The 23,450-nt window shown below is 39.1% G+C and overlaps 1 protein-coding gene across 1 annotated transcript in view; it reads right to left on the bottom strand.

The window, feature by feature from the left end:
- Window positions 1-23,450, bottom strand: part of SH3GL2 (SH3 domain containing GRB2 like 2, endophilin A1) — a 206,596-nt gene that overhangs the window by 24,451 nt on the left and 158,695 nt on the right. The window contains exon 3 of the mRNA XM_055301444.1: window positions 17,831-17,903. Coding sequence (XP_055157419.1) covers window positions 17,831-17,903 — 73 coding nt within the window. The remainder of the gene's footprint in view (window positions 1-17,830; window positions 17,904-23,450) is intronic.

The following is a 23,450-nucleotide window of genomic DNA, read 5'->3' on the forward strand; positions in this document are numbered from 1 at the left end:
CCTACCCATAAGAATGGTTAAAGAAGAAAAAGAAATCCAGAAAATACAAGTGTTCAGAGAGTATAGAACTATCTGAACTCTCAAATACTGCTGGTGGTAGAGCAAATTGGTAGAACATTTCAGAAAACAACTGGGCAGTGTTTACCAAAGCTGAACATCTGTTCCCCAGCAATTCCACTTGTAGGCATATATCCACCAGGAGTATGTACATGTGTAAATGATGTGTACAAAATGGGCTATTTCAAATAGCCAGAAAATGTTACCTAAATATGTATCCATGAGGAAATAGACAAATCCTGCCATATTCTCTCAAGGGAATGCTATGCAGCAATGAGAATGGAGGAACTGACCCCTGCATTCAACAACAAACGCAAAGCAGAGGAAAAGAAGTGAGATCAAAAGAGTACATAATCTATGATTCTATTTAAAGTTCTAAAAGAAACAAAACTGCATGGTGTTAGAAGTCAAGGCAGTTTGTTTCTGGAACAGGGCTTTCTGGAATATCAGTAATGTTCAGTTTCTTGAACTAGGTACCTTTACATAGGACTGTCAGTTTGTAGCAACTCATTACTACACACTTACATTCTGAACACTGTACTTTTCATGTTCAATTTCTATATTATAGTTCAGGAAGGAAACACTGAAACCCTTGTCATACTCCCATGTTTCTGATGTAATTGGTATGGGGTCTGGTCATTGATAGTTCTGAAAGTCACCTAGGTGATTGTAACATGCAGCCAAGATTGAGAAGCCCTGCAGTTTCTAGACTGAACACTTGGGTAAGTGAAGACACCTATCGAAGAACACAGGAGGAAGAGGAGATATTGGAGAGGAAATATTGCAGTGCTTCAATTTCCACAAATACAAAGTCTAACAGCATATCCACAAGGCTGCACTAAACAGATGGGTCTTGAACTCAAATTAGTAAAGAGAGGTAGTTTGTTTGGTAGATAACATTTGGAATCTTGAAAGCTAAGCCATTCTTTAACAGTATGAAGGGGAAGAACATTTTTCCCCAAATCAAGATGAAACAAATTCTGCCTAAGTTTTCCTTTTCTTCCAGTGGTTTTATATTTGGGAAGTGAGAATTAGCCTTTAATTAGTGTAGACTATAAGGCAGAAGCTTTTCATAAACAATTTAAACTTAATCTTCACAACAACCACCCCATGGTCTGGCTGTGGAGAAGAATAGGATAAATTCATAAATTGAGGATTGCAGCGGCTCAGGGAACTGAAAAATCTGTTCAAGTTCTAAGTTACTACAAAACAAATGCAGGATTCAGATTCAGGTCTGAGCAATTCCAAAACCCATTCTCTTTCCAACTCCACCAAATTATCTTCTAGGAGTAAAAGCTGCATGTGGAAACCCCCATGCCTCCTTTTAGAAAAAAAAAATCCTCTTCTAAAGGCCTTTACCAGAGGCCCCTGCGTGATACAGTTGGTTAAGTGTCTGACTCTTGGTTTCAGCTCAGGTTGTGATCTCCAGGGTCCTGAGACTGAGCTCTGTGTGGCGCTCCATGTCAGGCTCCATGCTCAGTGTGGAATCTGCTTGAGATTCTTTCTCCCTCCCCCCTACCCCTCCCTGCACTTGCTCGTGTGCACATAGTCTCCCTCTCTCTCACTCTAAAATAAATAAATAAATAAATAAATAAATAAATAAATAAATAAATATCTAAAAAGAAATAAATAAAACTGCTTTTACCAGTGGCTGTCAATCTGGTATATATCAAAATTACTTTAAAAACTTTTTATTTGAAAAAATAAATAAATAAAAATAAAAACTTTTTATTTGGTTGGTTTGGGTTTTTGTTTTGCACATTTTTTTATTCATCTTTGGTTTTACATTCCCAATCAAAACCATATTTTCCAAAGTTCCTTAAGTCAGTTCCTTTTTTTATTGAAGTATAATTAACATGCAGAGCTATATTAATTTCAAGCATTCTGTATGATTCAACAATTCTATACATTACTCAAGGATCATCCTGGTAAATACATTCTTAATCCTCTTCACCTATTTAACCCACCCCTCCACCCACCTCCCCTCTGGAAACCACCAGGCTGTTTGCTAAGTCTGTTTTTTGTCTTTTTCCTTTGTTTGTTCATTTGTTTCGTTTCTTAAATTTCACGTATGAGTGAATTACATGGTACTTGTCTTTCTCTGACTTACTTCACTTAGCATTATACCCTCGAGGTCTATCCCACGTTGTTGCCAATGACAATATCTCTTTTTTTAATTAATATTCCATTGTATGTATGTGTGTGTATACCACTTCTTTACCTACTCTTCTATTGATGGACACATGAATTTCTTGCATAATTTGGCTATTGTAAATAATGCTGCAATAAACATAGGGCTACATATATCTTTTTCTTTTTTTTTTTCATATATCTTTTTCAATTAGTGTTTTTGTTTGCTCTAGGTTGATACCCATATGGTAATTCTCTTTCAGATTTTTTGAGGAATCCTCAAACTGTTTTCCACAGTGGCTGCACCAATTTGCATTCCTTACCAACTGTGAACAAGGATTTCTATTTCTCCACATCCTCACCAACAAAGTGGTTATTTCTTGTCTTTTTTATATTAGCCATTCTGACAGGTGTAGGGTGATATCTCACTGTGGTTTTGCTTTGCATTTCCCTGATGATTACTAACGTTGAACATCTTTTTGTGTGTATGTTGATCATCTGTATATCTTCTCTGGAAAAATGTGTATTCAGGTCCTCTGCCCATTTTTTATTGGGTTATTTGTTTCTTTGGTGTTGAGTAGTATATATTTTGGATATTAACTCTTTTTTAGATTATCATTTGTAAATTTCTTGTCTCATTAAGAAGGCCGCCTTGCTGTTTTGCTGATGGTTTCTATTGCGCTGCAAAAGTTTTTATTTTGCTGTCATCCTGATAGTTTAACTTTGCTTTTTTTTTTTTTTCTTTGCCCAAGGAGACCTATCTAGGAAAATGTTTCCATGGCCAATGTCAAATAAATTACTGCCTACGTGTTCTTCCAGGTTTATGACTTTAGGTCTTAGGTCTTTAATCCATTTTTAGTTTATTTTTGGGCATGATGTAACAAAGTGGTCCAGGGAAGCCCAGGGGGCTCAGCAGTTTAGCGCCGCCTTCAGCCCAGGGCGTGATCCTGGAGTCCTGGGATCGAGTCCCATGTCAGGCTCCCTGCATGGAGCCTGCTTCTCCCTCTGGCTGTGTCTCTGCCTCTCTCTGTCTCTATTTCTCTCACAAATAAATTACTAAGATCTTTAAAAAAAGAAAAAGAAAAAAAGAAAAGAAAGTGGTCCAGTTTCATTCTTTTGGAATTATCTGTCCCATTTTCCCAGCACCATTTGTTGAAGACACCATCTTTCTTTCATTGAATATTCTTGCCTCCTTTGTCATAGATTAATTTAATATATATGTATGGGCTTATTCCTGGGCTGTCTGTTCTATTCCATTGATCTACGTGTCTTAAAAGAAAACATTTAAAAAACAGATTTGAGGACTCCACCTTTGTCTTACTTGATTTAGAATATCTAGGAGGTGAGACCATAAAACATGTCCCTAAGGGTACTCTGGAGATAAAAACAAGCACACTTGGGCAATGGAGTCCCATCTCTTATTGGACTGGACAATCAGCTGAGTTAGGAAGCTTATGATTCTTGAATTTCTCTCTCCAGCCCAGACCTTTCCACTGTGTTACAGGCTCATATATTCTAGTATCTACTTAACTCTATGAGGATGTTTACACATTTCAAGTTTAACATGCTCAAGCTAAACTCTACAGTATTCCCTGTATTAGTGAATCCAATTCCACCCATTCTTCTACTTGGTCAGGCCCCAAACCTTATAGTCCTCTTTGATGTCTCTCTTTGTCCCAAACCTCACATCTAATCTGCCAGTAAAGTCTGTCAGCCCTGCATTCAAAACATATCCAGAGGGATCCCTGGGTGGCGCAGCAGTTTGGCGCCTGCCTTTGGCCCAGGGTGCGATCCTGGAGACCCGGGATCGAGTCCCACATCAGGCTCCCGGTGCATGGAGCCTGCTTCTCCCTCTGCTTGTGTCTCTGCCCCTCTCTCTCTCTCTCTCTCTCTGTGTGTGTGTGTGTGTGTGTGACTATCATAAATAAATAAAAATTAAAAAAAAAAACATATCCAGAACCAGAGCACTTGTCACTCTGGTCAGAGACCCATCACCTCTCACTTGGGCTCTTAAAATAGGTTCATACTGGTCTCCCTGCTTTCACTATTGCCCCCTATAATCTATTCTGTATATGAATCCTTTTCAGTGTAAGTCAGATTGGGTCACTCTTCTCCTCAAAACTCTTTCAGGGGTTCCTATATCACTCAAAACAGGAGACAGTCTTATGTGCTTGTCGCCACCATGTGACACTGGATATTTACTCTGCCAATCTCTTCTGACTAGACTAGAGGCTCGATGAGGTTAAGGTTTTGGTCTGCTTCATTTATGGATATATCCCTGGGGCTTTGAATATTGCATTAGAATAAATGTGACACATAACTGAAAAAAAATTCCTCTTCTATAAAACGGAGAAAATCAAAGCTACCTTGCTAGGTTATTATGAGATTAGAAATTATATTTTTAAAGTATCTGGCATGTGCTTGGCATTTGAGGAAATATTGAGTATTTCCTATCACCAACATGATAAATTCTTTGTTATATGGAACACAGGTTAACCAAGAGTTATATTGTAATTAAATGAACATAGCTTTCCCAGATTATCATGGACAAGATGAAAGTTTTTAGAGTTTATGGATTTAGACATAAAATCTAATGTCTCTCATATGACACTAAGCCCAAGGACAAGACAACCCCATCTAGGTAAAAGGAACAGAGTTGGTAAGAGAGGAAAGGGAGGCACAAGCGGAGTTCAGAAAATTCTATATTCTTACCTCCTCTCTCTCTGTCCCATGACCCCTATGTCAGTGGATTAAACCTGAAGGAGCTGTAATATTGACTTAAGGGAAATAAGTTTCTAGTCTAGGGTCAAAAGACTAGGAATAAAATGTTAACATCCTTTCTCCTTCCCTGAATAAAAATGCCTCTAAGTAACTCTCCAGTTCTGCTGCCGTGAAGGCCCGATGAAGTTGTATTATCACCTATTACCATATAATACTGCTTATGGTAAACTTCACTGCTGATTGATACCCTGGGAGGATTATGAATACGGTTTATCAATGCCTGGTGGCAAGCCTTAGCTCTAGACTTCTCTAAGTGTAGTGAATCTTGTAACTGGCCATATCCCTTACTGGGACCTGAGAACTTACAAGTGATACTAGTGATATTATTTCTTATTAGGACATGGAACCTCTAGGCCCCTCCTCCTCCTGCAACTTGTTACATTCTCATTCTCTAGTACCCAAGCTGTCCTTTGGAAAGCCAGGAAATAAACCTTAGCTGCTGTATAGAACCACTGCTGACAGAATCACTCCTGAAGAAGATGCATGGTATTGACCTGCATACTTCCTGTCTTAATGTTCTTCTAAATGAATGTTATGTCAGGGGAGGCTAAAAGAGAAATGTGGGTTAAACTGTATAGTTGAACCTATGAAGACCCCCAAAGTGATGTTGCAGAGATTTAGGAGCAGTTTGAAATAAATATTTTATTACTGTCTGTATCAGTTACCTAGGGTTATTGTAACAAGGTATCACAAACTGGATGGCTTGAAACAATAGAAATTCATTCTGGAGGCTCCTTTCCTATAACTTGACCTATGTAGTCCTTCCACGTAGCTGTTCCTGAGTAATATCCTTTTTAATAAAGGATTAAACAGTAACATTAAATAAGTAAACATTAAATAAGTATTTCTTTGAGTTCTGTGAGCCCTTCTAGCAAATTATCAAACCAATGAGGGGCGGTGAGTCAGAAGCACTAGAGGCTCAGCCTCTTTGGCACTGGTATCCAAAGTGGGGGCAGTCTTGTGGGGCTGAGCTCTTTACTTGTGGGACCTGACACTAGCTCTAGGTAGATGGTGTCAGAATAGAACTGTATGACCAAATGGAGTTGTAGAATTGGTCAGTGTGATAAGAACCCCAATGTCTGGTGTCAAAATAATTCTGTGGGTATAGTGCAGAGAGAAACAGTAGTTTTCCATTTATATCTCTAAAACAGGATGTAGCACACTCATATGAGTGGGTGGTGAGGTTTTGACAGACATTTGTTAGAAAAACCTTGAAGTTCTTTTCCTAGAAAGCTTCTGTGAAATGTGAGGATGTGTGGGTCCCAAGCCTCTGAGAACAAGGCAAAAGTGGTATTTTCTAAGGGGGGTTGGTCCCTAAGACAACAATAGCAGAGGATGGAGTGTTCTCTTTCCTTAGGGAAAAAATAGAGTAGGGGGAGTCCTGGTGTTATCTTTTTTAAAGTTTTATTCACTGTAATTCAAAATCAGGGCTTATAGAAAATGGGATTTCTCTGGATCTGGAAACCAACAGTCTCTGTGAAACACAGGAAGCTGGAATGAAGAGGCCAGCACATATCTGAGCACCAATAGGAGGGGATGCAGGGTAGGAGGGGATACAGAGGTACGAGGTGATGAAAGTGGGTGTTCGCCAAAGTGGGGAGGACAGGGATGAGCAGTGAGTCTGCCCTTTTGCACTTCATCTTCCTCCCCACCCTCAATGATCATGTTTAGGGAGAGACCTTCCATAAACAAAAACAAAATTACAACCTGCTTTAAACTACTGTATTATGTTCTCGAAGTGGCTTCTTTCCCTCTTCAATTGTGAAATTTCAAGAAAACACAGGGACAGGGCATCTGTCTCTCACAACAGGGAAGAAAAAAAGCCAACCCTCACTTCTGCCTTGTGTTGATGAACACATATGACACTCAGAAGGGGTGGCCATGGTTTTCCAAGTCACATCTTCATGTTCTAACCTAATGAATGTAGCATTCCGTAGAGGAGACCAAGGACATGGAATAAACTTTCTGGATGTAATGAGATGACTTGATTCCTTTCTACCTCTCCACCTATCTTACAAAAACCAATCCTAGTTGCTAAAAGGAATGGAGACCTGTTGCAGACAAATGCTTAATGATTCCTACTAGTATTCATAAGTGCCACCATGTGGCTTGAAAATTTAGAAAGAACAGAACCGCAATTCTTTCCACTAGCTATTTTCTCTGGAATTTCTGCTATGGGTAATTCACATGCATCATCTCTTCAATTCTCCCAATAATATAAGGGACAGGTTCAGTTTCCCCATCTTGTAGATTAGGAAAGCAAAGCACAAATGATGCAATTTGCCCAAGGACATGTAGCAGCTAGTTGAGCCAAAATTGAATCTTAGCTATTGTCTCAAAAGCCTGCTCTCATCCCAGAATGCCACTCTAGCTCTTGTTGCTTTACTAATGTCTTTGTTAAAATAGGTCAAATTAGGATTTGTCAGCTTTAGTTATATTTACACTTGTTAGGTGATTAAAAATGCAGAGGTGAGGAAGTGTGACAGACACTGTGACTTGGGAAGCAGGATGAGCACCACACCATGAGTCAGGAAATTGGAGGGCTTTCTATTTACATGACCTTGGTGAGCTACCCAACACCCCCTGGACTTCTGCTTCCTCATCATGAACATAAAAGGACTGGCCTACTTGATTTCTGCAATGCCTTTCAAATGTAAAAGTCTTACATATACACTAGAGTGCACTAGGATAAGTGGACAAGGTCATTTACAAATGAAGAGGTCCCAGTGTACACAACCTAATATAAATTTTCAAAACCAGTGAAACTCATCCTTTGCAAAACCACTGCTGAGTTCAAAACTAGTAGGTCTCACTTTAAAAACTCCAATGTAAAGATTTTACTTTATTCTTTTTTTAAAGCCTTTTTGTTGCTGTTTTCATTTCCACAAGAAGAACACTACAGCCAGATTATTTCCTAATGATCTGGTTTCTGTTTATGGTTCTTTTTTTTTTTAAAAGATTTATTTATTTATTTATGAGAGAGAGAGAGAGAGAGAGAGAGAGAGAGAGAGAGAGGGGCAGAGACACAGGAGGAGGGAGAAGCAGGCTCCATGCCAGGAGCCCGACGTGGGACTCGACCCTGGGACTCCAGGATCGCGCCCTGGGCCAAAGGCAGGCGCTAAACCACTGAGCCACCCAGGGATCCCCTCTGTTTATGGTTCTTTACAAAAATAAGATAAGATAGATATTTCACAGAAAACAAAAAGGTAATTTATTTTCACTTCTTGTAGAAATTGTCAAATTTCAGTAGGAGTAATCAATTACTTAATACAGCAAATACTGTGAACATGTACATTAAAATTTAGAGGACGAAAGTGATGTATAAATGTGTAAATACAGTCTTTTTTTTTTAAAGATAAAATGATTAGAACTACATACTCCTGTGTGATAGAATCTATTTTCATTTCCTACTAATAAATGTGAAGACACATGCTATCAAAGAGATAATACAGAACAGGGTTCAAATTGCAGCTCTGCCTCCCACCAGCTCTCCAGAGAAGAGAAGGTGCTTACCCTCTCAGCCTCACTGAGCATGGTTATACTTAGTGACAGAATTGTTGTGATAATAAAATCACAATTGTGATGTATGTAATCAAAGCACGTGGTAAATAAATGTGAGTTTCTTTCCCCCTTTTGGTTGAAGAAAACTGTAGTTTGATAACCATTTCATCAAAATGGCCATCAAGAGCTAAAAGTTTGCTTACCTCTTCATTACCTATTAATGCTCAATGATGCCTTTAGTTGGTAGAATGAATTCTGAATTATTTTAACTAAATCTGTAAAGTCTAGTACAGAGATTATAATTGAAATGTGAGCACAAATCCCCATTACTCTAAGTTAGATTTGGAGCTTAATACTTGCAACAATATGTATACAATAATAAACACTTCAGTATATATTTCATATTGGCAACCCCTGATGAATATGTAATAGCCTAATTCTCCCAGTGGAATCTCAGAACATCTACAAATCTGAAATGAGCCCTGTGATGCTTCTTACACTGTAGGCAATGTGTTCCCTGGACTTGCACACTAACAATTATTAAAGGAGGCAAAAGATGTACATGGTAACAAGGGCATAGGTAAATTTCCTCCAACCTATTCTGTTTTTTTGAAGTTGAATTCTATAAATATTCTAGAGACTGAGGAAAGGGAAGAGGAAGATCTGCCACTGATTTATACAAATATGTAACTCTAATACTGGATTATGCTCCTCTCAACCCAAAGAATGGTAATTATGTAACACTTCTCTCCAAGGCACCAGAGCTCTCTTATGCCCTGCTGAGTGGGAAGCAGTGAGGAGGTATTTTTAAGACACTGAGTGGTGGTACATAGCAGCCCTAAGAACCCATGAGATGGGAGAGTGAACATCTCCCGCCTCCACGTGGGGTGTTGCTAGGTACCAATACAGGTCTCGCAGTGAGCCATGGGAAAGAAAAAGCACGTGATGACACCACAGGAGCATAAAATGGTTCAGGCAGTTTGAAAAATATACAACCCTCATGAGCCTTTGCTTCTTCTAGTTTAGGGGGCAGACAGAGAATGTGGACCCTTGCCTTATGTTATTGTGTGGGGAAGGTCCTGCAGTGAGACTTCTCCCTGAAGCCGTATCTGTGGAGGCCCCATCTTACTGTGTATCTATTGTGGAAGACTTGCTAGGGAAGCCCCTGAGATACCCTCAGCTATGTAGACCCTGCAGGCCACTGGCAAGAGAAGGTGAGTGACATTTCTTGAGTCCCTATGAAAAGTATCAGACACTATGCCCAGTGTTTTTCACTGTCTTGTGTTTCAAAGAGATCTTCAGTGTCTTAGCACAGAGTGGACCTGTCCTGTCATTCCCTCGGGAATTCAGGAGCCTATCCTAAGCTGAAAAGATGGAGACAGGTTTTCCCAATCTACTTTGGGCTCCCACTGAAGGTATCCAGAGAGCCAAAGTGTATGGACAAATGGCCAGATGACCCCAGCTGACAGTGATATGCTTGAAATAGGAGTTCTAATTGAACAAACAGCCATACTGTGTTAGTTTTTCCATGCTGCATAAGAAAGTTTGACAAACTTAGTAGCTTCAAGCCACATATTTATTATCTCACTGTTTCTGTAGATTAGAAGTTCAGGTGCAATTTACTGAGTCCTCTGTTCATGGTCTCATTGGCTAGAGTCAAGGTATCAGCCACTCCATCTTAGTATCAGGAAGCTTGCCTGGGAAAGAATCTGCTTCCCAGCTCACTAAGTGTGTTGACAAAATTTCAATTTCTTGTGGTGCTATCACTACTAAAGGCCTTGGCTTCTTACTGGCTGTCAGCTATAACCACTCTTATTTCTCAGAGGCCATACCCAACTCCCTGACACTGGGCCCTTTCCTTGGGCAGTCATAACATAATAGTTTGCTTCTTCCAGGCCAGTAGGAGAATCTCACTCCAGTTTGCTAAGAAAGATTTATATAAAGAAATGTCATCATGGAAGGAACATCCCATCAACTTTGCCATATACTGTAACCAAATCAAGGCAACATGAGTGGCAATCCCATTACACTGCCATATTCTATTGGTTAGAATCAAGGCACAAATCCCATCTATACTCAAAAGGAAGGGATTGGATTGTTCAATGATGAAGGTTATTAGAGGTCAATCTAAAGGGTATTCACCACACATCCCAAGAATGAAAGTATCTCCACATTTTGTAGAATATGACAATGAAAATAAATGAATTGTGGAGATAATCTGCCTCAACATGAATTCTGATTCTTTTGTTGCATGACCTTAGAGAAATTAATTTCTTCTGAAGCTTCAGTTTACAGAAATGTGAAAATGGGAACAATTATCTGTGTCTGTAAATATGAATGTTCTGTCAATAGCTTCAGCCCAATGATGTTAAACATGAGATTATACACTTCCACACTTCTTCCAAAGCAACTGTGAAATGTATTAATTGTGCATGACACCAAGTAGATATTATATAGACAGAGTAACAGCTCTGATCCTGCCATGTTCAGGTCTGCAGATCAAGATTCTACCTAGGAGGTGAGATACTCCTATAGATGCAACTTAAATATACTTAACAAGATTTGATTCATTCATTCAGCAAATTAAACAGCTACAAAGCACCACTCTTCTAGGTAGTGGGTATATATATAAATGAACAAAACAAATACAATCTTGTCTCTGATGAGTTTATGATATAGTCGGAGTTTATGATACACTGATTTAATACTGAGGATATGATTTATATATTAGGGCTAGTAAAGAGGACAGGGTCCCTACCCTGGTGGAGATTACATTCTAGATGGGAATTGTGGGTGACAGAGCAGATGATTTTCAAAAAGATAAAACACAGAATGATTTCAAACGGTGACAGAAGAATAAAAGGGATGAATACGGATAGGCTACTTTAGATAGAGTGTCCAGGGAAGGATGGTATAGGGAGGTGAAGAGAAGGAGAAGCCACATGGGAGCTAGGAGAAGAGTCCAGGCTGAGAAACTTCATGTGCAAAAAGCCTGAGGTGGGAAGAAGCTAAGTATGGCTGAGGGTCAGAAGTCCATGAGAATGGACAGACACCCCCAGAAGCTCAGGCTAGGGCAAGAGCCAAACCACATAGAGCCTCACGGCCAATAAATCTGTTCTCAGTTCAGTGGGAAGCCACCCGAAAATAATAAGCAGAGGAGTGACAACATATGATTTACATCTTTAATGTAATGACCAGGCTGCTATGTGGACAATGTAAAGCAGGAGAATAGGGATGGAGGAAGGCAGGATACCGAACGAATAAAAATAACATATAAAAATAAATACTGTGAGAAATACAAGGAAAGATAAGAACAGGGCTCTCTGACTGCAGTGTACAAACAACAATCCTACACTCCCAATCCTAGCGCAGGCTACTTGCGCTATGGTGGCAGAGACAAGTTGTAACTTAACCAGTGAACATGCAACTAGAGTTTAAGTAGTGAAAAATGCCATGAAGAGAAATAATACAGAAAGGGCTTAAAGACTGTTGAGGAGTGATGTTTTAAATAAGATCAAGAAAGCCACACAAATAAGATGACATTAGAGCATGGCTTGAGTGAAGACACTGAGAAGATGTGGAAGCAGGTGATGCAGGGCAAACTGGCACTGTCCAGGACTGAAGGTGCTGTGCATCTGAGGAACAGCGGAGAGGGTGGCAACACTGGTGCCCAGGGAGCTGATGCAGACCAGTAGGGATGTGGGAAATGAAGGCAGATCATCGACCTTGTAACCCACCATATGGATTTCAGTGTTATTCTAAATGGGAACCACTGGAGAGATTTGTGGAGGGGGACACACGTGCAGGCCTCATGAGAATGCAACAGTGCAGCAGAGCTGATACAGAGGAGGCTCAGAGAATGCATCTCTGGTGGGGGAGGTGATATTTAAGACAAAGCAGGAAGGATGAGTAACAGGACAGGTGTCAGGTAAGGGGCAGGTGGGCATTCCAGGAAGTGGGAACAGCCAAGCACCAAGTCCTGCTGCTGGAAAGAGTGCAAAGCACCAGAGAAACTGCAAGGTCAGTAAGCCTGCAGTAGGCTGCAGAGGAGGAGACAGAGCAAGGACCCCCACAGGCAGGTGGGATATCAAGCCTATTAAAGTGAGACTCCATTCGCTTAATTTTCTATACGTATGCATATTTTAAATGTCTAATATCGGTTATGATTAAGTACACTTTAAATAAGGTCTGGCTTTAGCAGTCTTTAGAGACACAGAAAATGAGTATCATTAATCTACCAGTGCCAGCTGATTTACAACTGGGTCATTTAAGGTGCCTCACATATATTAGGAACCTGTTCATTTTCAGTATTTTTCCCAAAGATGCAATGAAAATAGAAAAACCCTCCAGTACATACAATATATGAATTACACCACATACCACCCGCCTTATTTTCCTCTTTGGTATGTTCATCCTTGAAAGACCCTATTCCTTTCAAGTGTAGCAACATTTTCCTCACAATTACTTTTGTAATCTGTTCTTTATGCATTTTCATTACTTTTCAGTGTCAGGATTTAAAAAATTAAAAGCTCTGGCCCCAGACTCAGTACAGATCTCCTATTCTTTAAGAGAAAAATAGACATACGCATTTGTGTACCTAATCAGAAGACATATTGAGGGCAAACAATGAACCAGGCACAATGCTAAAAACTCTGAAAAACAAGATGAATACAACTGGGAACCTGGCCCTCCAGGATGCATAGCAATTTCAGTATGTTGTAGAGTCAAGGATTTGAACACATGAATGCCAAATAATATATGTATTGATTTTCAGTCTCATAGTTACCAAATATCTTATAATCAGTGTATTTTTATCTCTGGAAGGAGCCTCTGGGAAAGAAATATAACAATTTTGATATAATACCTTTCCAGGGACTAATGAGATATTTCAAAGTTAATATGACTTTTACTTGCATGGGCAACATTCTACAAATGAAATTTAAAATTATTATTAAAAAATTCTGAATAGGGACGCTTTGTTGGCTCAGCGGTTGAGCATCTGCCTTTGGTTCAGGGTGTGATCCTGGGGTCCAGGGATTGAGTCACACATTGGGCTCCCTGTGAGGAGCCTGCTTTTCCCTCTGCCTATGTCTCTGCCTCTCTCTCTCTCTCCCTCTCATGAATAAATAAATAAAATATTTTTTTTAAAAAAATTCTGAATAGACACCAAATGACCTTGATTTAATACCCCAATCTGAGGCATGCTGGAGAAAGCTAAATCATTCAGGCATTCAAGGAAAGAGCATTTCTGTGGAGGACCAAATTTTGTGCACGATGTTTTTCATGTTTAAACTGTTTTTTATCTAGGCATCTTGGAAATTTGCATAGGATTATGCAACTTCTCAGGGTCAGAACAACTTCTCAATGCAAACTGAAAAAGCCTCTGTCACAATCACCAAGGCTGGAAGGAAACACAGCCCAATCTGGCTATGTCCATCATTCTATTTTAGGGGAGATCTCCAGTACAGTGCCATGTAATAGATTTGCAGAAGTTTAAAACAAAAATGAAAGATATATCTCGGTCTAAAATCAAGGGTTCATTTCTCTAATGAAACAACAACCACCAATATACATAAGCCAAGGAGATAAACATCAAATATCAAAATATAATAAAAAGCTTGAATGGCAAATTATGTAGAGCGTCCATTACAGGAACCACTGGCCCACATAAGGCTATTGATTATTTGAAATGTGGCTAGTCCAAACTGAGTTTTACTGTAAGTATGAAATATACTTAATTTTCAAAACTTAGCACAAGAATAAAAAAGAAAATAAAATTTCTCAATATTTTAATATTGGCTAAATTTTGGGTATATTGGATTAAAAACATTATTAAAATCAATTTTCCCTTTCCTTTTACTCTTTAATGTAGCTACTAGAAAATTCAGAATTTTTATTTGACAGCACTGATTTAGTGCTTTTTCCTGAAAGGGCATTAGACTATTCATATACAGTAACTGATTTGTATCTTCTTGAATGATCTTTGTTTTTAGATGCCAAAGGAATCTAAGGGCTCATGATCAGTACAGTACTTTTTGTGTTTGAATTATCTCTTATCTAAGTAAGATAATTTGCAAATTTGTACTGCTTTATGCTATTCCATTCAGATTATTTCTCAATCCATGGTCGAAGACTTTGTAGCTCTCTGGTCTATGTTCTTGAAAGCTCTGCTTCACAGCACACACCTGTAAACCTGTGACCCACTCACAGGTAAGCCTGAGTGGTCAAAGTATTTACACCAAGCATGAGTTTGAGAATATTCTTTCTGCTCTTCTGTACCCAAAGACTGGGTGCCTCTGAATATTTGCTAGACTCCTCCATACCCTTGTCAAGGACACTTGGATAGTGAACAAGTATATTTGACCAGCCATTTTTCGTAAGTGCTACAGCCAAGTGTCTGCTCTTAGAGTAAGAAATTCATGGTGGAACTAAAGCCTATCTATCAATTATATACAGATTGTCTAAATTCTATAGAATAAGTATAAAATTTTGTTTTGTTCTGGACTCTTCTGGGTGATATTTACTTGTATACATATGTGGCCTGCCCATATATAACTGCTTTTCTGAGACCAAACTTGGACTGTCTGGTGATGGCCTTTAAGTTGTTCATGATGGCAGATGTCCATTCAATTTTCAAATAGCCATAAAACCAACATGTTAGCAGCTAATAAGGACATTCAACATTTAACTAAAAATGTCATTTCTAAAAATTCTTATCTCCTCTATTACCTGCTATAATCTTTTTTATTAAAATGAAAGTAAGTCTCAATCCCCAAATTTGTTTCCTTTCTGAATTTCTCTTATACCCACTCTGACCTGGGTTCCAATCCTGACTTCTTCCCCTCCTAAGTGTGTGACTTTGGGAAAGTTTCTTCAATTCCTGGGCCTTTGTTTTTTTTTCTGTAGAAAATAAGGCTAGTCAACTGTATTCGTTTTTCCAGGGTTACCATAACGAATTGCCACAAACTGTGAGTTAATGCAACAGAAATTTACTCTCTCACAGTTCAAGAGGCTAGAAACCTGAAATCAACATGTCTTGTAGGGCTGATTCTTTCCAGAGACTGTCTGGGAAAATCCTTTCCTTGCATCTTCCAGCTTCTGGTGGCTCTTGGAATTCTTTGGTTTGTGGCCACATCACTCCAATCTCAGCCTCCACTTCACATGGCTTTCTTCCCTGTGTCTATGTTTTTGCTTCTTACAAAGACAGCAGTCATTATTTTAGGCTCACTCTAACTCCAGAATCAGTTCATCTCAAGATCACCAACTAAATACAACTGTAAAGACCCTATTGTCAAATAGGGTCATATTCTGAGAGTCTGGGTAGCCTGAATTTTGAGAGGCATGCCATTCAACACACTATACCTATCTACAACAGAATTCCATTATACTCAGGAACATGGATGGTTTTCACTAAGGATTTGTGTTACAATGGATTTTTAGTGTGTTTTCTGTAACTATGAATTGTTCAACTGTGTGTTATTTTTACAATCAGGAAAAAGAAGGTTACTTTTAGAGTTGAGACAGTGTATATAATTAGCATGGCCCTAAAAATACATTCATGCTCAATAAATAGTATATATTTTCCCTCTCTTACCGTCTAATTATCTTAGCCCTACAACAATGAGCTATCAGCACAAATCATGTGTAGATCCCAGGAGATCAGAGAGCACTTCAAAGTTCTGTGCAAAGATGAAAACACAAACTTCTTGCTCTTATTCAACGATTGCTTATGGTGAGGCAGGTTGAGCAGCTCTTTTCAGAACCTGACCTATCACAGTTATGGTAGGAATACTAAGGAATAAATGACCATCTAAGAGATCCTTGCATCTCTGTGGAATGAATATAAAGGTCATAAAGAAGGCTCTGATAAAAATTAGGAATTTCATTTTTGCTATTCTTTGCCTACTGTGCTAACCATTTGGTTCATAATCAGTTACATTCCTACTTCTGTATTTTCCTTCTTTACATAATTCCATCTCTGATGTATTTTAAGAAGAAAAAAATAAGAATGTTATTCCTACAGTTTGTTATCTTAGAAACAGCAGGGGTACTATCACAGGTAAATAAAGGTTGAATGAGAGCTCAGCCAGCAGCAGGAGGCAGTGGAGACCTAGTGAGCACTTCCTACATTACTTGGCCACCTCTGATCCCCACCTCTGATCCCACAATTTCTCTTCTTCTCATCCCTTGCCCACTAGCACTCTGTATCCAAACACACCAGGGCTGACAGTGTCTAGACCACTTTCCCTAGGACCACCAAAGACACCAGACTCCCAACCTGAGACTCTCAAAGTAATTAGTCCCAAAGTGAGCAGTTTTCTAAATATTCATACTTCTCACATAAAATACATTCAGTCTTACTTCAAGGCTTTTTGCAATTCTTCTATACTCTGCCTTAGGAACTGATGTCAGGAAGAGTAGTGAAGAGGTCGATGGCATAAGCTATTTTGCTTTGTTATATACCTGGTGTCTACAGACATTGCCCAGTTCTGCCTGGTTCTCCTTTCAAGGGGTTGATCCATTATTATTTCTATTATAACTTCCTTCTCTTAGAGCATAGCCACTTAGCAGGAACAAATGCTAATCTGCTATGTACTTGGAGAAGAATCAGAATTAAGTATAACCCTCCACAAACTTTAGTGATGCTGTATGAACAGAAATCCTCTGTATTTCACAAAAGCTTCCTACTTTTTCACACCTTCTGGGAATTGCTATATCTACTGTAAAATCATCCCAATTCTTTCTTACCATCCCTTGAAAGTTAGGTTTGATTACTAACAGCTTGCAGCTACCCTGCCTGCATGGTGATATGATGTGCTACCTAAGCTGTCCATGCTATGCCCCATGTTTTTTTTTTTTTTTTTTTAATAAATTAATATGCCCCATGTTAAACACACTAGAGTCAGATAAAATATCACAGACTCCTCCAGTTACTTTGATATGAGCCTTTACCAGTCCTTCTGGGATGCCTGGGTGGCTCAGTAGCTGAGTATCTGCCTTCGGCTCAGGGCATGATCCTGGAGTCCAGGGATCGAGTCCCGCATCGGGATCCCTTCATGGAGCCTGCTTCTCCCTCTGCCTATGTCTCTGCCTGTCTCTCTCGATGTCTCTCATGAATGAATGAATGAATGAATGAATGAATAAATAAATCTTTAAAAAAACCAAACCAACCAACCAACCAACCAACAAACAAACAAAAAAAACAGTCCTTCTTCCTCAGTTAAATTACTATACCTGAAGTCACTGGATCTCCAGAAAGGTGGGCTGAGCAGAGAGGCACACCACCAAACCTAAATGTCTATCAAAGAGAAACTACAGGTTACATGGAGGGATACCCTGAATGTATAAAGCAATCCCTTACCTGGATTGGGTTGAAGGTATTCAATTGTTTTGGTCATTATTTCCATCACAGCCCTGCTGGTGACATCCACTTTCTGAAATGAGAAAAATAGAGATTCTAAGTGACAAGAATTATTAGCTTTAGAACCTAAGTTTTGCTTGAGTAGATAAACAATCTCTGGTGCTATAGCAGAGCAACAAGCTCTGCAGTAGATAGGCACTAGAGATGCTCGAGAAGGAAGAATCACTTCACATTCAGTTAGGCTCGATCAAGATGTGGAAATCCTATTTACTGAAAAAGGAACCTGGAATTTCCTAAAAATTTGTTTCAAAATATACTTCAGTATCTTCTGGCAAAATAAGGTGGCGACAGCTTTTTCCTCCCGAAGTGGCCTGAGGTAGTCACTATTAACATAGAAACTCACAAAAATCATACAAATTAAGAGGTTCAAATTTACATGTTCACTTTCAGAATACCTGTGAAACTGTTCATGCCATAGAGGGTATGCATATCCAAAAAGCCACCAAAATTGTGTCACTTTATATAATTAATATCTGCCATTCCATTGTTAAAATGCTGGAGTTGGTAGGTGTGCCCAGGCCAAACAGTGGAGCTTGACACAGGCCCAATGCCCAAGAAGATAGTCAATTTTTGCCATACATGCTTAAAAATGCAGAGAGTAAAGCTAAATTTCAGGTTCTTGACCTAGCTTCTCTGGTCATTGAGCATATTTAGGTAAATAAAATCCCCAAGGGTGAACCTCAGATTTATGGAGCTCATAGTCTGATTAACCTCTACATGAGCTCACGCCACTGCACTGAGATGACTCTTACTGAAAAGAACAAATCGTTCCTAAACCAGAAGAGGAGGTTGCATGTACACATGCATGCATACACACATACAACACAGGAAAAAAACCAAGGGAATAAAAATATATGCCCATGAATAAATTTAGCATAAAATAAACATAAATAAAATTTAAAAAGAAAACGAAAAGAACGTGGAGATCATGAATCACATTTTGCCCCAGAGGCATTTGTGGGACGTCTACAGTGGGCCAGCCATGGTGGCAGGTTTGAGGGACAGAAAAAAAGAAAAATGCAACCTCAACTCTGTTTATTCAAGTAAGAGATAGAAAGTTTTTTTTTTAATTTATTTATTCATGAGGGACAGAGAGAGAGAGAGAGAGAGAGAGAGAGAGAGAGAGAGGCTGAGACATAGGCAGCGGGAGAAGCAGGCTCCATGCAGAGAGCCTGACGTGGGACTCGATCCCGGGTCTCCAGGATCACGCCCTGGGCTGAAGGCGGTGCTAAACTGCTGAGCCACCCAGGTTGCCCGAGATGGAAAGCTTTTATTTAACTTCTCAGAACACCCTAAGTGTATAAAACTTTTGAGCAAATGCTTTTAATCAATCCCTAAACCTTTGGTTACTTCCAAATAAAAATCTCAATCTTAGAGTCTATGCAAAATTTTGAATGGTCAGCATTCGCATTCAGCAGGTCAGCATGTCTTCTCTCTTTTGGGCCTTCCTCCCTACATGGAGAGTCTATATAGTCCACTCTACACTCCCTCATAAAATCCTTTCCTTATCAACATGTGTAGTCCACTCACTCACTCATTCCACTCCATAGGGTACATAACTAATAAAAACAAATGCATCCTCCTATCCAAAGTATGTGTATGGGGATATATAATATAGATATGAGTGAAAGAAATTTTTAATGGTAGAATTTCAGATATCAGGTCTGTGGGGACTTTATTGTTTTAACGGGAATTCAAGGGCTCTTCCCTCAATTCCAAGAAATTTTTCAGTAACATACTACACCTACATATAAAATCAGCCTTTTCTGGATGGGATAAGTATCTCTCATAATCAGAAACCAAACCAAAATCCATCAGAATATTTTATCTTTCAGTTTTGTTTTTCAATACTTAATAATTTCCTATTCCATGGCAGTCACATTTTTGTGTAAGGAGTTTCTCATTATTGCAATTTACAGAGGAAACCACTCTTTCTTGTAAGGTCATCATGGTATAAAATTACTTTAAGAAGTCCTCCTATTCAAGAGGTGCCAGTCTACATAGGAACCCTGTACCATGTCCTTTAGGTTGATCTGAGTTTATAGGATGCCTGAGATTTGAGCATGTATCAAGTAGTGTTTAGCACAGAAGTGAATAGGGGTTCCCTGGAGTTGTGCAGTACATGACTTGTGTGGTCATAAGTGGAGGTACTGGCAGTATTAGCAGAATACCAACCAACCATTGTGTACTCAATGTCATGGAAGTTAATTAAAGGTGATGGCACAACAAACACGCTGGAAGTCCAGGTTACATGCATGATAGGAGGGAAACATATATCACCTAAGGACTATATGACAGAGATAAAAGAATTAGATGCCAAATGTGTATCCAAGGGTCTCGTGTGGCTATGATGGGAAGAAACAATTCCAAAGTTCAAGGTTTCTAAGAGAGTGAGCCAGAGGAACTGAATTGTCCACTGACCATTTCATATTCTGAAATCATCTGCTACTAAGAGGCTAGCCAATTTCTAACTTTCTCCCATATCTGCCCTCCATAATAATTATGCCCACCACCATCATAAAGTGTTTTATGTTTTTCAAAAATTATTCTAAAGGCTTTAAATACCTTAACTCATCTAATCCTTAGAAACCATGTCAAATAGATACAGAGAGGTTAAGAAACTTTCCCAATTTTGGTTCTAGAGTCTGTGTTCTTAACTATTACCCTATAACCCTTCTTGAAAGCATAAGCTCTTCATAGAAAGACAGGCAACAGGGATACCTCCCAAATGAAGAGAGAGCCCAAGTTAGGCTGCAAAGCTCTTTGTGACATCTCCCAGAAGGAGCTGGGAACATGGCAGTGGCCAAAACACAGGACCAAGGGGAAAACATCTGCCATCCCATCTTCTGGGTTTTTTTTAAGTCCTAAAAATCTATAGAAACTTTATCTACAAGAACTATTCTACCCTGGGTACCCCTGGGCCTCTGAAAAACAGGGCTCTCCCACACTGAGTTGTTTGACCACAAAGGCTGGTGCCAGAAGTGCATATTTGGAGTGGTCCACAGAGAGGTCAGCAAGGAAGGTGTAAAAAATGGTTCTGATTTGACGTATGGAAACTTCTCTCTCTTCCTGGCTCTTTAAATAGATATCTCAACTAATCAGCCTCTATTAACAGAAACCACTAGCTTGGCTAAAGCCAGTGGTCTCAGGGAAAGTCACAGGGGCAACAAAGATGCCAATATTAGAACATGAAGTTTGGTTCCCAGTAGGATTCAGTATTCAAAGGGAAGTAGGAATAAAAACTAACCAGTGTCCCCTGTGGTTTGACCAAAATCTTCCAGGAAGGAGCCCATATCTTTATATCAGATCTTTATAGATTTTGTGCTCAACAAGGCAGACCCCTTCAACACTTTTAGTTACCTAAAGCTAGATATCACTATAAAACAAGCTCTAGCCAAATCTTTTTAATCAGAGTATAAAATAAAATTTGCTTGAAGTCCACTTCTGAAATCAACTTTATCCAATTATTTCTATATTATGTTATCAAAACATACCTCAAACAGGAAATAGCTTATTAGCAAACTCATTCACTGGGATTTTCCTCTTGATTTTACTATGACAGATCTCACTTGGTAGACTTAAATAACATAATAGAAAGAGACCAGTAGAGCATCTAATCCCAAGCCTTAATATTTTGAATGTGCAAGTCTGAACCTAGTGAAGGAAACTGAATTGTCTGAGGTCATACATCCATCATGGCTATGATGGGAAGAAAAGTAATTCAAAGGTTATGGGTCAGAGGTTTTCTAAGAAAGACCACTGGAGGAACTAAATCATCTAATGGCCATCTGCAGGTAGGAAGCTGACCAGATTCTAACTTCTCTCCATCTCTGTCCTTGCTAATAATGTCTGGGAGTCTTTTTTGCTAAACTATACTGTGTCGGTCAGGGACAGGCTGAGGGCCACTACCCTGTGATAACCCTGAATGTGCCTTATTAGGTACTTGCTAGGAAAGTTATTATTTTTTTTTGGGGGGGGGGGAGTTATTTATATACTTAAACTGGCAATGTCCAAGCACATATTCTCTTATTAATAGGGCTGATGTAATTAACATGAACTAAGATTTCCACTTAAATAATTTATCCTAGCTTGCAAGAGCTCATTTCCATTTGAGAATAGCAGTTTAGCTCTGAACTTACATAGGTCATGATTTCCTGAATGCCCCAATTTTCCTACTACTTGAAAATAAGTTTTGATGCATCCTAAATCACAATCTCCATTGCTGTGAGCTGTCAAGACTCCGTTTCTTTAACTAGCCTTGTCTGGATGAGGGTAGAGAGCCATTAGAGAAGGTTGTTTAGAGGTGAAACTGTAAATATGTATAAAAACAGGTATGTTTTCAGGTTATAAAAACTCAAAGTAAAAAAAATTTTTTTCTGAAAGTAAAAGCCCAGGCATATATCCTTCTGGTCTTTTTTCTTCTATTTTCTTAATACCACTATTTTAGCAACTCTCGTACTTGGGAGTCAGGAGGTTCTTCCTGCAGTCTCCAGCCTGGTGATTTACAAGTTTGAGTAGTGAGAAAAAGAGCTCTCTTAACTCACTCTACTCACTGTAACATTTTTCTTTATCAGGCAAAAAGCAAGGGTTAGCACACTGGCCACTGAGCCAAATCTGGGCCACTAGCTATTTTTATATTTTTTAATGGTTGGAAAAATTCAAAAGAAAAATACTATTTCATTGCACATAATAATTACAGGAAATTCTAATTTCATTGTCTTTTGATTAGAATGCAACAATGCTCCTTCCTTTTAGTCATCATCAATAGTTGTTGTTGCTCTTCAACAGCAGAAGTGAGAAGTTACCACAGACACTCTCTGATCCACAAAGTCTAAGGTGCTTACAGAAAAAGTCTGCCAATCCCTGGCTAATGTTCTATTTTTACCATGTGCCACACTGAAGGTATGGATGCTGATCATTCCACCAGCTGCCTCAGCCTCTAGAGACAAGACATAAGAGAACCAAAGGTACTGGACTGACTAGAATAAGGTTATTGTTCTGAGGCATCTGGATATTACCTTTTCTGCTGGAAAAAAAGTAGTCATTGCGTCCTGAGCCTAGGTGACAACACCCACAAACTACACAGCATTCCTTGTGGGGCACTTTGTGTGTGACTTTATATGGTCAGATACTGACTGCATCCTCCCAGATGCTGTCACAGGGACATAGGAGCAGAGTTTAAGAACAAACAGGTATTTTAAAATGGAGGACAATTTTTGGGTTTGGTCAATAATAAATAGATAAATGAAGCACTCACTTGGTCACACAGAAAGCAATTTTAACATACCATATGAAACACTAAAATCTTATCAAATTCTTAATTTTTATCACTGAAGAAAATGAACCTATTAAAAGATACACATACCCACTTACGGTAATGAGAACCCTGAATGAGACACCTAATTAAACAGTCAGAGACATAATGAAAACAGCTCCCTGGGAAAGTTTGTCTGGCAGTGAGATACAGGTTGGCCCCATAAGGATGTTTTAATAGTTCCCTACTGACTTGGGAGAATTAATGTACCTGTTCCCAAATTGCTCTGGTTTATAGTAGTTATTT

Source organism: Nyctereutes procyonoides, unplaced genomic scaffold (assembly GCF_905146905.1).
Source record: "Nyctereutes procyonoides isolate TBG_1078 unplaced genomic scaffold, NYPRO_anot_genome, whole genome shotgun sequence".
Lineage (NCBI taxonomy): Eukaryota > Metazoa > Chordata > Mammalia > Carnivora > Canidae > Nyctereutes > Nyctereutes procyonoides.